This window comes from Agrilus planipennis, unplaced genomic scaffold (assembly GCF_000699045.2).
Source record: "Agrilus planipennis isolate EAB-ADULT unplaced genomic scaffold, Apla_2.0 scaffold521, whole genome shotgun sequence".
NCBI classification, from domain to species: Eukaryota; Metazoa; Arthropoda; class Insecta; order Coleoptera; family Buprestidae; genus Agrilus; species Agrilus planipennis.
Window position 1 is genome coordinate 2,885 of NW_020439222.1, and position 15,231 is coordinate 18,115.

At 37.9% G+C, this 15,231-nt stretch overlaps 1 protein-coding gene across 2 annotated transcripts in view; it reads left to right on the forward strand.

The window, feature by feature from the left end:
* Nucleotides 1–1,139: 1,139 nt before the first annotated feature.
* LOC108743839 (nascent polypeptide-associated complex subunit alpha, muscle-specific form-like) overlaps nt 1,140–15,231 on the forward strand; it is a 16,381-nt gene continuing 2,289 nt past the window's right edge. The window contains exons 1-5 of one of the 2 annotated variants that reach the window (XM_018479434.1): nt 1,140–2,112; nt 2,652–2,864; nt 3,450–3,704; nt 8,975–9,223; nt 11,373–11,657. In XM_018479434.1, coding sequence (XP_018334936.1) covers nt 1,308–2,112; nt 2,652–2,864; nt 3,450–3,704; nt 8,975–9,223; nt 11,373–11,657 — 1,807 coding nt within the window. In that variant the 5' untranslated portion in view covers nt 1,140–1,307. The remainder of the gene's footprint in view (nt 2,113–2,651; nt 2,865–3,449; nt 3,705–8,974; nt 9,224–11,372; nt 11,658–15,231) is intronic. The other variant, XM_018479435.1, reaches the window with a different exon arrangement.

Sequence of the window (15,231 nt, forward strand, 5' to 3'; positions counted from 1 at the left end):
CAAAAAAAGGTGATGCTGTCTGTTTGGTGGGATTTTAAAGGAATCGTTTTTTTTTGAGCTTTTACCGGATAACACAACGATTAATTCGGAAGTCTACTGTCATCAGCTGGACAAACTGAATGATGCACTTCAACAGAAAAGGTCAGAACTAATCATCAGGAAAGGTGTAGTGTTTCACCAAGACAACGCGAGACCTCACACAAGTTTGGTCACTCGCCAAAAGCTTTTACAGCTTAAATGGGAAACAATGCTACACCCACCATATTCTCCAGACCTGGCACCATCGGAGTATTATTTGTTCCGGTCACTCCAAAATTTTTTAGACGGTAAAACCTTTACCTCAAATGAGGAGGTCAGAAACCTCCTCGATCAGTTTTTTGCCAGCAAAGACCAAAAATTTTATGGGCGTGGAATTATGCTACTACCAGAAAGATGGCAAAAGGTGTTGGACCATTATTATACGAAAACTGTCTTTCATTTCCACAAAAAAAAAACGAAATGACTTTCCGAACAACCCTATAAATAGTCTCACTCTGGTTACTATTAAACAGTGTCGCATTAGTAACTCTCACATTGGAAGTGGGCGAAAAACGTGTCCAAAAAAAAGTATACAGTGGTAATGAGAGGGTCTTTTTTTCCTCCTGTTTATTTATTCATTTACCAGTTACTACAGTCTTCAACCTTTACTTCCTCATTAAATGAAATAGGTACTCTATAGAGCACTGTAAATAGCTCAAATCCCAATGTCAAAATATGACACTAAGTAAAGACTGAAGAAGATAACCTAGTTAGTGTTTCGGTCTTTAGTCTATTATTAAGAGTATTCTACAACACCCCTAAAGTCTTCTGGTCTTTCAGATACTTCATCTGGAATGTTCATTTTCATATTTCAGTCATTATATTCATTAATAACATATCTTCATTCCACACATGTGTAGTTTATTTAATTACTTATAGTTTTCTACAATTCTGCAGTTTATTGAGGCAGAACAATATATAACTGTCAATTAACCCAAATGATCGACTTTAAATCAACCCTTGGTCACCATTAAATATAATAAGAGTTCATTTTTAACCTGGACGAAAGCAGCAATAATTGTTCAAAAATATTACACTGTTCTGATATGATGATAATTTTGCAAATGACGTTTACATACAAACAAGACAATTGCTTTTTATGTAGGATGTCAAACATCATGCTAAAATTTTCAGTGAATAGTTCGTTTTTATATATTAAAATTTAAGTAATGACAACAAATAAGTGCTCCCCAGAATAGTTTAGTTTCCATCAAGTAATCTTGTAAATAATGGACAACCGGAGTCATGTAGTAAATGAGGGTTGGACTTGTGAACCAAACAATGAAGAGCAAGCACCAAGTTTTGGAAATTACGTGCAGTGGAGGACAAGGAGACCATCAGACAATTATCAGGAAGGTCCTCCGGGGTACGAAACAGATGAAGTGCAACATTTAAAAACAACTAAAACAGTTACTCATTCTCCAAGGAGAAAACCAACAAGAACTGTCACAATCAGAGAAACCAAGATAGAGACAATTCCTGGTAAATTAATAAGAAAATTTTTGCCGGAAGTTTTACAACCGCCAATATTTCCTGTATTCGGTCAAAGTTCAGGAATGAGTTGCCCTGGAGGACCAGGATCACCTAGAACACCAGCCTCGCCGGGACCACGACAGTATCCAACAACTCCATATCCAGGACATTTCTCTTATGACGAAGAATCAGAAGAAAGCGAAGATGACGGATGTGCAATGGGATCTTCCCCTAACACTTCTTCAACATACGTTAGATACGATGACTTATCATACGGCAATTTAAACTTATCCCCCCCACCTCAAAGACAAGTGGCAGCTGTTCCGCCACGCTGTGTAGGTGGTCCACCACCACAACCTGCGACTGTTACCATGGGATGTCCTAGAGGAGCACCACTTCCAGCATTTCAAGGTCCGCTCAGACAAAGACCTGTTGGAGTTTGCAGACCTATGCAACGAGGCACTGGAAGACAGGTTGGTGTTGCCCGACCTATGGTACGACAAGCTCCACCGGTAGCAGCAGTAGGTCCTATGCAAAGAGGAGGTCCTATACCTGGTCAAGGTATTGTAGCGTTGTAGTAGGATGTAATGGAAAAAATGAGACAGCAATTTAGAGATTTGTTTAATTACATTTTTTTATTTTGCTGCTAGAAGTTCATTATGCTAATGTAACTGGTATATCAAAAAGGTTATTAGATCTTATAGAACTTCTAACTTTGCCCCACGTCGGTTCTGCTGTTGTCAATGTTTCATCCTCGATCACATTAAACATTTTTAGCGTTATTATGCGAAAAAGAAGAACTATTTTAAGTTGTCAATCTGTATCGAAAGGGTCATGAAGATGTTACGTGCTATCGAGGTAAAAACAATAGACAAGCAATTTTCGAACTGACGACCACGTGATTGTAACTGCAATTTGTCATGTAAATATTTCGCCAGTTTAGTATGTTTTTATTCAATTCAGCGTGATTCTAACCCGGTACGACCATACTGCGTTTCTGCTGAGGGCAAAGGCGGTAACGTCAATTTATATTGATGAATGATACACAAGCAGAGTCTCAATAAAATTTTCAGACAATATAAATTTTTCAAATATTCTAGGAGTTGTTGCTGATAGACCACGAGTGCCCATAAGACCGTTTGGTCAGGTTGACCACAACAGAATTGCTGTGGTAAATCCAAGAGTAGCAACTCCTCCTCAACAAAGACGAAATCCCAACCAAACCTACACAATTTCAAGCGACGAAGAAGAAAATACACAGAATTGGTCCTATACTCTACCATCATCGCCTAGAACACTTATACCTGCCCAAGGTATTGTTTTTGATATCTGTTGTGGTGTGAAGGGCAAAAATGAGATAATATTTTAGTCGTTTGTTTAATACTGCCCTTTTCTTAAATGATTGCACAATTGCACGATGTGTGATCTCCAATAAGTTGCCGGCAAAGATGGTGATGCATATATTAGAAGCAAATAGGCATAAAGGGGGATATGGGAAGACTTAGATTAGACTATTGTTCCCGAATATTATCAGTATTCTAGTTTTAGGAAATGCACTCTGCCCTTTTATTTTTTCTTGGTTCTATCAATAGGTATTCCAACACACCCTTAAAACAGATTTCAAAACCCAACCAGTACCCAATATTATGCATATTATTGATTAACTACCCTCCAAAAATATTACCATAAACAAAGTTTATCGTAAGAGTAATGCTAAGCTATTGCAACTTATCATGCAAATGATTTACCTATTAGCACGTTCTACTTACATATAGGGTGATACCACCATGGTGTCGCCGAGAGCAAATCCTGGTTAGTTTTATTCCGAATGGTGGATGATACGCAGGAAGAGCTTCAATAGCATTTTCAGATAATACAAATTTTTCAAAATACTGTAGGAGCTGTTGCTGATAGAACACCAGTTCCTATAAGACCGTTTGGTTCTTGTCAGGTTGACCCCAGCAGGATCGCTGTAGTAAATCCAAGAATGGCAACTTCTTCACCGGGAAGAGGTCAACTCAATCAAACTTACACGATTTCAAGTGGCGGGGAAGAGAGTATGCAAGATTGGTCCCATTCTTTTGGGTCATCAACTTTAAGTTCTGTACCATCATCACCTAGAAGCCCTCCACCTAATCTTGTGCCTGCTCAAGGTACTGCTTTTATTTACTGTGTACTGGCACTGGTATTTCTTTCAAGTAATGAAATGTTATACATTGGTTTGAACATAAATTTGTTTTATCTTACTCACACTGAAAAGCGTTTCTTTTTATTTAATAAAATTACCGCTATTTGTACTTAAGCGAGGCTCCAAGTACCATCCCAGTTTTTAAATAGTTTATTTGGATTTCTATTGATAAAAACGAGTAAAAAGTGAAAGGAAAGCATAAAAAATTTTACAATTTACAATTTACGATTTTTCACTTCCTAAAGTGTATGTTTGGAGCACAGTTTTGTACAGTAGCAGCGAGAAAGAACAAAGTAGAAGGAATTGCGATGCAGTTATGGTCGAATAACGAAAATACTATGGATAAAATGAGGAGGTATTGGAAACGGTAGGAAAATATCAATAAGCAAAAGGAAAAATGGGTTGGTAGTTTTGTGATGATAACAATGCAAAAATAAAATAAACCAAAAGAAATATAGTGAAAAAGTAACAAATTTAATTAACAATAACTGAACAATGGAGTTGAATAGTTGAAAAACAGATCGGAAGTGTTAGTAGCTTTAAATATAATTTTAACGAAGATTAAAAAAGGTGGAGCTAAAAGTATTATAACTAAAGTAGGGGTCGAATCAGAAGGGAATGAAACTTGATTAGATGAAATACTAAAAACAGATTTTGCCCCAATGTACCAAGAAATCCAATATTAAAATGCAATTAAGAAGCAATAAGAATCATATTAGGCAAAATGCCAAAGCTATATACAAAGATGATATTATACAATAATAAGTAATATGTGGCAAATGTATGCAGTCACAGCACCTCCCTGCAAGTGATGTAGATCACGAAAAATTGACTTAGAGGCGGTCTTGACTTGACACATCTTCCTGAGCGTGTCCAATACGGGCCCACCGGCGGTTTTACACCTGGATTACTATCTGTAGCTGGCTGTTCCGATGTTCTATACCGTCCCGGCGTCTCCTCCTCTTGCCATCATCTGCCGTAATATAAGCGGGTTTGAACCTATCCACCGAAACGACAACGTCACGTCCACGAATATCGATTATAAATGTTTTGATGCGCCTCTCAACTACCTTAAATGGTCCTTCGTAAGGCTGCTGTAGTAACGTCTTGGATCGACTGCGACGAAGAAAAACATTTACTGTGGTAGCCATATTTTTGAAGACGAAGGTCGCTTTTGTTTCCTGATTGGTTTACTCAATGGAACGCAAATGCTGTATGTGTTGGCGTAAGGTTTGCACATAGGTTTCGGGATTGCTTATGGAAATGGTTGGGGTTAAAAACTCTCCTGCTATTTTCAGTGGTTCTCCATACACCATCTCTGGTGCTGAGGACTGTAAGTCGTCTCTCCAGAATATCCGAATCTTTCTGAACCCAGCATGATGACAATGACCATATCGACATGTTCGAACCGTCCTGAAGGTAGTGGGAACGTCCTTTGTGGTGATTTCGTTTAGTGTGTAACTTAACTCTGTACCCATTCTCTGCAATCCTTTTTTATTGACGACCAAACACAGTGTTGTGATGTCATTTTGACTGTCGTTTTTACTCCAAAATGTAAGAGACTATGTGAGACGTTGAAGACGGTGATGATGGGCTGCACGTTCTTAGTAGACACATCACATAACAGCTCGAGATTGGCTTCCAGTATATTTATCCAATCCAGTTGGAACGACGTCGATTTGTTGGTCATCAAGGTTTTCAGCTCTTTATCGGTTCTTTGTGGAGTTGCTAGTGCTTCAAAATCAAATGCGTCTAATACCTCGTCAATTCGGAAAAGCGCGTCAGCAATCACATGTTTCTCTCTCCTGAGACGTGACGTATATCTGCGGAAAACTGTACGATAAAATCTAAATACCTAAACTGACGACGCGTGCATTGCTTTTATGTTTTTCTTGAATATGTCAGCGGTCGATAATCGGTGAAAATGCTGAATTTTCTGCCTTCCACGATGTGTCGAAAATATTTTATAGCTTCGAATATGACTATTAGCTCCCTGTCGTAAACTGATACTTTCTCTCTGTTGTCGTTAGTTTTCTCGAAAAAATGTCTGACTGCCATGATCAATCGACTAGTAGTTACAGGACTGCATCAATGGTTAAGTCTGATGCGTCAGAGAAAACTGCTAGTGGTGTGTTCGATGTAGGATGAGCCAGGAAGGTAGCTTGAGCTAAACTGTCTTTGCATTCCTCAAATACTTCTTTGGTTGTTGATGTCCACACCACGGGTGCTTTGTCTTTTGCGTTGCTTTGCATTACTCAGTACTGCTTGGACTGTTGCTGCGTTGGGTATAAATCGCCTATAGAAATTCAGCATGCCCAAAAAACGATGAAGTTGTTTCACAGCATCTGGCAACGGAAACGAACGAATGACTTTAACTTCAGGAAGAGGCTGTGTTCATTTACTAGAAACAAGATACCCAAGAAATTTCATTGTTGATTGGCCGAAAACACACTTTGCGGGGTTAACAACCACGCCGTAGAACTGTAAACCCTCGAATAGTGCCTTTAGATGATATTCGTGTTGCTCTGGCGTTTCTGATGCGACGAGAATGCTATCTATGTAAGCATAACAAAAGTCCATTCCATGAAGCACATCATTTATAAACCTTTGAAAGGTCTGCGCAACGTCCAAAACCCAACTCGAGAGGTGTGGTTATCGCTGTTTTCACTATATCCAGCGATCGAAAATGGTGAAAAACCCTCACAAGGTCAATGGTAGATAAGATCTTTTTGTTGGAGAGCGTTTTGCGTCGTGAATATGACGTACAGGATATCTGTCGGGTTCCGTAAGAGCATTTAAGCTCCGGTAGTCACCACACGATCTCCATTCATTACCTTGCTTCGGCACCATGTGAAGTGAAGACGATCAGCAGCTTTTGGAGGGTCTTGCTATTCCTGTTCTCAGCATATTATCGAACTCCTTCTTGGCAATTCTTAACTTATCTGGGGCTAGTCGTCGTGGTTTGTGAGCAACGGGTGTCCCTGGCGTAGTTTTGATATGATGCTTGGTGTGATGTCTCGTGTTCTTCACCACGCCATCTGGTAGCATCATTTCCGAGAACTTGCATAACAGTTTACGAAAAAATGTTAGAACCGGAAATTATCTTAATACTTATTATTATTATTACGGATGTCCCTTCAGCGGTGATTTGCGTCATCTCAACCTGGAGTTTTCAATTTCTTACATCTACCAGGTGATTGTTATGTGAAAGAAAATCAATACCTATAATGTGTTTTGAGACATCAGCAACTACAAATCTCCACGAAATATCACGACGAAGGTTGAGTGTTAGCGTAACAGTACCGAAAGTAGCTATAGTTGTTCCGATGACTGCGCAAAGTTGATATGTTGACATTTCGCGTGATTCCACGAGCAAACGAGGATATACACACAAATCAGCACCGGTATCTATCAGGAACTGTGTTTTGGTCTGGATATCGGTAACGAAGATGCGGCGAGATATTGAGGGACCTAGGTCGCCGGCCAACATCAACGCCTCCTCGTTGCGTTTCTCGAATCTGTCGTTTGGAATGAACAGGGTTGGGTGCATTTTCGAGCGTTGGACCCAAACTTTCCATGGTACCAACAATTACCACTGGACGCTCTGCTGTTTTGGAAACGATGACGTGAATTGGAACGCGACCTTGACCGTTGTTTATGTTGGTTTCGCAGTTCGGACACTTCTTGTTTAATCGATGCGATCTCTCTCTGTAGCGTAAGAGTTAGTTGATGTAGTTGTGCTGCTAATTGATCATCAGGGATCTACTAAGTGCGTGCTAGGCTGGAAAGTGTTAGTTTGGAATTTTAAACAAAGAATTCCTGTGCACTAACTTTGTACTAGTGACATAAATAGAAAGTGATGGATACTATGAGGTAAACAGTAGGACACTTTCTAATACACGATGACCTAGTTAGAGACATGTTAGAAGCAGTAACAAAAGTAAAGAGGGCCAGACGATGACCTACACCAAGTGACTGTTAGTGATTAATTAGATATGTAAAACGCTCTCGTTTTCGGGAATTGTGAAGACTGGCTCAGGGAAAGAAGAAGTAGTCTAGCTAGCCTTCAGAGTTGCGTTGATTTCATTAAGGTACCTATGGTGCTTCCCTTCTTTCAATGTCAAAGACCTTCCCAATCATAACCTAACATCTAAGAGGTGCATAAGTCTAAAACGGTTGCTCTCCCTTCGTTTTCTACTTATTTCTACCAATAGAAGTCTAAAGGAATATCACTTTTAGTGTTTACTGGTACGCAAATTATGGATATGAGACCAATTTTTGCCGTAAAGAAAACTAATTGTTTATCACACTGTAGCATCAAATGGCTAATAATTTCGTGAAAGGCTTATCAATGAAAGTTCTTCATGAATCATGATACATACACATGTGTCTAAAAGGTCAATTCTTATGTAAACTTAAATATTTGAAAATGTGTCATATTGACTATGCAATATTGTCTACACCACCCTGGAGCTGCACGTGAATATGTTTTTAAATGTTAAAGCATGTCACGCTGAACAAAACAATAAAAAATTTTGTACTAGAATGTGATAACACAATCCCTTTTTTTATACCGACATACAACTAAAAATTTTGCACATAGAAAATTCATTAGAATTTATTATTGGTTTAGTGTAGGTATCATTACGAATAAAAAATATATATCCACTTACATCTTTCAGCACATTTAACATTTTCTCGTATCAATGTCAATTTGTAGTTCCAAATTGGTATAAATAATAGTGCTTTTTAAGACGTATTAGCTCGTATAACTATAAATAAGAAAATTGAATTGATGCTACAGCGCGAAAAACACCTAATCCTTTAATAACTTTTAATGTCGTTTTATACGACAAAACTGGCGTCAAATCCAAACACATTAAAAATGACACTCAATATGTATCCCGCTCAAAATGTATCCACAACATGGATCAGTACCATTAAACCAAATTTCAAATACAATAGAATTATGTTCGGACTGAAGGATCGTGGAATAAATGAACTGTTAAGTCCCGACGGTTTGTCTGCAGACAACGTGTGGGATGGTTATACTGAGTCTTTGCCTAGACTTCGGGGTATAGTCTTCGCTTCCCGTTGTCAACAGAGTACCACTGAAGGTTTCGGCTGCCTGAATCATTCTACCAAGGATTCAGGCTGTGAAAGCCTATGTTGTTATAGTACACTGGACAATACTTTCAGATAATATTATATGATGAAATTTTTAAAATACTGTAGGAGCTGTTGCTGATAGATCGCCAGTTCCTATTAGACCGTTTGGTTCTTGTCAGGTTGACCCTAATAGACAGGCTGTAGTAAATCCAAGAATGGCAACTTCTTCACCGGGAAGAGGTCCACTCAATCAAACTTACACTATTTCAAGTGGCGGGGAAGAGAGTATGCAAGATTGGTCCCATTCTTTTGGGTCATCAAATCTAAGTTCTATACCATCGTCACCTGGGAGTCCTCGAGCCGACCCATGTTGTGGTGAGTCACTATAATTTACATACGAACACCACAACTCATTTCATTTTCGTCTTTTTCGTTCAATTTTATCCCTTCCACGTCTATTCTAACGTCACGACTATCAGTTGTTGTAAGCCAGTCTTGACAGCTACCATCGTTTAGCCATCCTTTAGGGCTTCGCAACTTGCCCTAGATGTTCTAATGGCAAAAATGTAAACTTTAGCAAAATAAAATTCAAAATCACAGACGACAGCAGCAACTGAGTGATGAGGCCTGTGCCAATCTTAGTAGCACGTAATGATTACTATATTGTCAGGGAGCAAATCATAACATCAAAGAGGACAAGGAGGGGATAAAATTGAACGAAGGACTAAAATGAACCTTTATAAGAAAATACATGGAAATAAAACGAAGGTTTTAGAAAATACTACAAATTGCGCAGTAAACGCCATCTGTAGCACGATGCTACATTTTAGGATTACCTATGCTCCAACAAGGTCCACTTGTGTGGATATTTACTTGCTGAAAACGAATCCCGGCGCAGCCAACCTCAACGTGATATGCACGTTAGCTTAATCGAATAAAATAATTCGAAGTGATCTGTATTCTGTCGAAACTGCCAGACGCGGATCGCGAGTTCGATTTTTTTGGATCTCATCAGCGCGTTGCAGGCAGCTCCGACAGAACACAGACCAACTTTTACCTGCTGTCTCAACAGTGCGTTTTAGAAAATACTACAAATGGCGCAGTAAACGCCATCTGTAGCACGATGCTACATTTTAGGATTACGTTTTCAGCAAGTTGTGTTCTGTCGGAGTGGCCTGCGACGCGCTGATGAGATCCAAAAAGATCGAAATCGCGATCCGCATCTGGCAGTTTCGACAGAATACAGACCACTTCGAATTATTTTAAAGCGAAGGTTGGTTGTCTACTAAGCGACCACTGGATATCCCCAAAAATATCCAGGAAATATGCTGGATTATTTCCTCGTTTTACGATTTAAAAATGAATTTACTTTTAGCAATTTAATTTTCACGATATTACAATATTTATGGTGAAACTAATTTTGGGTTAACATGTGTCTCTATACATTGAAATGATTTTTATCGATTGCTAAAAAGTCTCTTGATGGATGGAGAATGACTCTATTTATTCCAAACTTACATCATAAAATTATTTTTAAACGATGTAAGAATAAATATAAAATATGTCCAAATGTGGATTTACCGTCAGATCAAAGAAAATGAAATTGAATTTTTGTGGCGGAAAAAATCCGTATTTAAATTTACAAAATTGAAGGTTAGAAAAACTGTGAATCTGAATTGTTTGTGAAGTTAACCTCTATATTTACAACTTTATACATACATATGTAGGTACTTTGAAAAACTTAAATATAAATACATTTCAAATTAAAAGAGATTACAGTTTGCATTTTTATTTCAATTAGAGACACTTCTAAATCCAACTGAACCTGAATCACTAAACTTACAGATACTTGTTATACTTCACTTACTTTCTCTAGCGATGTTTCCCTTCCAATGTCTTGGGTGCGCGCTGGTAAAATCGTAAGTAGGGAGAGAAAAGCTCATTATACTCTCGACTCTTGTTCATTAAACATACTTTTTCGTACAGTACCTGCCAAAAGTTTTGTTCAGTCATGAATAGTAGTTCGAGTCGAAAACAAGCGTTAAAGCCTTTTATATGTCTTCAAATATAAATAAACATCTCGTTGATATTTTCAGTAGTAAATGGTACCAATAGCAGCACATTTGAGCAATGCAATTGTAGTGGATTAAATGGTCAATTTTTCCGTGCAGTACTGTACGGATTATACGCTCCTCAGCGGTTGGAGAGTTGTCTCCTTCCTTTTCTGGCCTAGTGCTGTTCTTTTCTACTTTGCGCCGGTCAAACTGAAGGTCACATCGCTACAGAAAGTAAACGAAGTATACTATCATTTCAATTGGTTTCCGATAATGTTACATGTTTTTAGTGGTTTACTTAAACTATCCAATAACAATGAACCTGTTGGTTTCTTGGAGCCCTCTTTATTTGGCAAACCCTAAAACTTTTTCCTAAAAAGGTTTTTTACTAAATATATTGCGGGTCTCTCTTATTGTTTTTGAAATTGTGTCTCTCAATGTCATAATTCTAATATTTTTAATATTATTAGGTATACGACCGTGTATGTGCAATATGAATGGTCCTCCTCAAAGTAATTTAAATGCCACATACACTGCTAATCCGAATGCTACTTACAACGTTGATCCAAATGCTACCTACAATGTTAACCGAAATGCTACTTACAACGTTAATCCTAATGCTACCTACGCAGTCTCGGGATATGAGTCCACTTTTCTAGAACCAATGGACATCACTGCTAATGAAACTGGATATGACGAATTTGATCCATTATTTCACAGTTCTTTCCAAGATTTGTCGCAGACCGGGACCTGTGGTAATTCAATTTCCTTGGATTTATTTTAAGTATCAAAAATACCTGTACTACTTATACAGTATATTTGGAATTTATATAAGTATGTTGAGGGAGGTCGAACAGTGCGTCGAAGTATAATAGCTTAATTGGTGTAGGAATTTAATGTACTACAAACTAAATAATTTTCGCATGTACAGGGTGTTGCACAAGTTTGCCAAGAAACGGACTTGCTTCTTTTTTTTTTTAATAGGACACCTCATTTAGGGTTGTTGGTATGGGTAAGGAGTGATTCCGATTTATGGTCTTTTTCTTGAAAAATCAGAGGTCCGCTTGACAATCATTTCATTGTGGAAACAACTTGCGTATATGTTCTTATTTTACATTTTCAATTTTTTTAAATAAGGATAGGTATATGATAGGCGCTTTGAAATGTCGGGGTACATTTTCTCTATGACAGTTTGTTTAGGCACCACTTTAATGTTCTTTCAGTTTTGTTAAGCATTTTTCCTTCAAATGCTTTCCCAGCGAACTTTCAATTACTACGAAGATTTGAATGTACTCCTCTGCTTGTAAGCAAAAGTCTGGACAGACTCTTATGTTCCGTGAATTGAGAGTTTTACATCAGCAAATTTTGAACAAGCAATGTTCTGCAGTACTAAACGTCATTGTAACAATTATTGTTCCACACTGACCTATGACAGTGACACACTGACCTAATATCAAGTCGACTGACTACACCATACAAGCCCACAATATTAAAAGAACAAAGGACTGATTACCGGCTGGTTGCAGTATAATCATCGTAAATCACACTTAATCTTATCTAACAATTAACAAATAATGCATGAATACAAAATTACAGAACAAATACAACATGTAGGCTGCTAATTACTTGCTGATTAAAATCGGTATTCCATTGTCGTATGTTTCGGGGGCTGAAATAACATTGGCCTGTACTTTGAATTACGTTTTTCCCGAAAAAAAAAACTTAGGTCAAGTGAATTGTCAAGAACGAGCCAATTCAAAAAATAAATAATACATAGTGTGCTCAATCTAAAAAAATTATGTTTGGCTCTTGGCAAACTCATGAAACACTTTGTATATCCAGAAGTAGTTTTAGTTTTTAGTACGTATCTATCCGTACAATTTTTATACTAAACTTTTTTGAACTGCTATAATAACCGCTCTTTTAAATTTTAAATTGATTGATACAACTGATTTTCGGTTGACCCTTAAGGAAATTGATAAACTAGGATAGGTCTTACATCGAAAATCAAAATGTGTGAATTTAATTAGTTTCTGGGCCTTACTGTAGGGACACACTATCAAAACGATTGTTGCAATTTGCAACATTAAAAAATTTATGCAAGAACAATGAACAGAACCCTGTTATTAGAACTTATATACCTATAAGATCTAGTATAAGTCAATAGGTAGCGTTTTATGATGCATCCAGTTAACATTTCAAAACCTCTACATCTGCTTGTTTAAGATGGGATAGGACCGGGCACTTGTAGGTATACCTGTAAGTAGTGTCGGATGAGCCTGACGCCTCCCGCGCCTCGGGGGTTTGTTCGTTAAGTGTGACGTCTCTGTATACACAAATTCTAGTACGAGCGCCATTTCAAGTTTCGACGTGCTGTCCGGCGTTAAGGGTATTCCCTCTATGTATTGGGCACCTTCTTATTCTTTAAAAACAAAGTGCCTTTGAAATGGGCAAGAGAAACTTGTACGAGTTTCGATACGGTGGAGGGGAGGAAATTTTATGCTTAACTCTTAGCAATTCGCACGGTGTTTCAGTTTTCGTCATGCTAATAATTTTTTACCCTGAAGCAAGCAAGATCTTTCCAGTTACTGACTTTTGATTTTTATTATGCTATTTCCTTTCTGTAATCGATTTGCGTTATTTAAAATTTATACATATCTATGCCTCCCAAGTTTTTTGAAATCCTGCAAATTTAATTTTTAATGCCGTGTGTATCAATAGATAATTTTGGTATCTGCGTAAATATTTATTATTTTGAAATCTTCATAACGAGAGCTATATAGGGAAAATTAAATAATACAAAAGAATACCTACGAGATGAATAAAATATTTTAATACCTTTTTCATGTGATTGTCATGATTCTGATACAACTGAAAATAGTATTTATAATGAACAAATATGCCACCGAACTAAGCGCGAATTTTTCCTTTTGTTTTTGAACATGAGCACAATTACAATAAAATTCATTGGACATTATGTTAAAGGTCAAAGTCAGGTGATACTATACTATATAGAATAAAGGCTGATAAAGAAATGAATTCAGGGAGATTCTATTACATGCCGTCATCAAAGGGAGGAATTATTTCATGAAGAATGCCACGCCCATACAACCTCTTTCTGCCCAAGCTTCGCTTCTTCATCTACGATTTCTCTGCCTAGCTGTACTTAAACACCTCGGTAAAGCCATTGAACCGTCCCCGTTCTTATAGCAGTTCAGCACACATAAAGTTGGTTCATGACGGTCTGCAAGAATGCCGGTATTTTAGGTCAGATCAAAGGAGTGAATTTAATTTAGAAATTCGAAAAAGATTGTTAATGGTGTATGTTTTGAGCGCGGCGCTGTACGGGTGCGAAACATGGTCGGTGGGCGCGGCGGAAAAGGTTACAGCATCCGAAATTATGAGGAAACCGTGGATAGAGAAGGTTAGAAATGAAGGGGTATTAGAAAGAATAAGAGAACAGAGGACTCTATGAAAGTCAATAAGAAATAGGCAAGGTAGGTTGGTAGGCACGAAGATCTTGTCAGAGATATACTAGAGGCAGAAACAGGAGTTAAGAGGAGTAGAGGTAGATCTAGATTAGATTACTGTTCGCAAATAGTTAAGGATGTGGAATATCCTAGTTTAAGGGAAATGCTAAGATTAGCTCAGGGTAGGAAGGAGTGGAGGTGCGTGTCCAACCAGTCTTAGGGATGATGATGATGATCTGTATTGTACTGTAATCTTATAGCCTGAAACAATTAAATAAAAGCATTCTTCGGTTAATTCAGTAAGTATTGAAAAAGAAACTACTAGTAAAGGATTAATAAACATAAATTAAGAAGAAAAAAAGGTGTAGCATCGGCCGGAAATGATATTGAAGCTTATTAGAAATTGTTTCATAATGTAAGATTATCATATTTTCCATGTTAAGCTGGCGTGTGGTAAGCATATTTAGTAGGTCTGATGAAGTCGGGCATATTTGTGAATTTTTCGGTGACGTATGACAGCGTATGAATAGGCGGGCAAATCGACAGTTCTAACGTCGCCTTATGAGTAGGACACCACTCACTAACGGTTGGTTAACATTCGAGTGCAATGCAATTAGTTACAAGGTGACGTCATGGGCAGGCTTGTACGAATTTTGAACACGTACATGTCATATCTTCTTTGATTTTCTTTGTACCATGATCACAGGGGTGGCTTGCGCTGGTGTTATGTACGAGGGTGGATTGATAAGTTTCCGGCCTAACCAAGAGATGACGCCACTAGGCCTACCTTGAGGTGACATTCTATAGTACCATCCTTGGATAGCTTGTAGCTATAGTTTCAGCCCGATCTCCTTGCTAG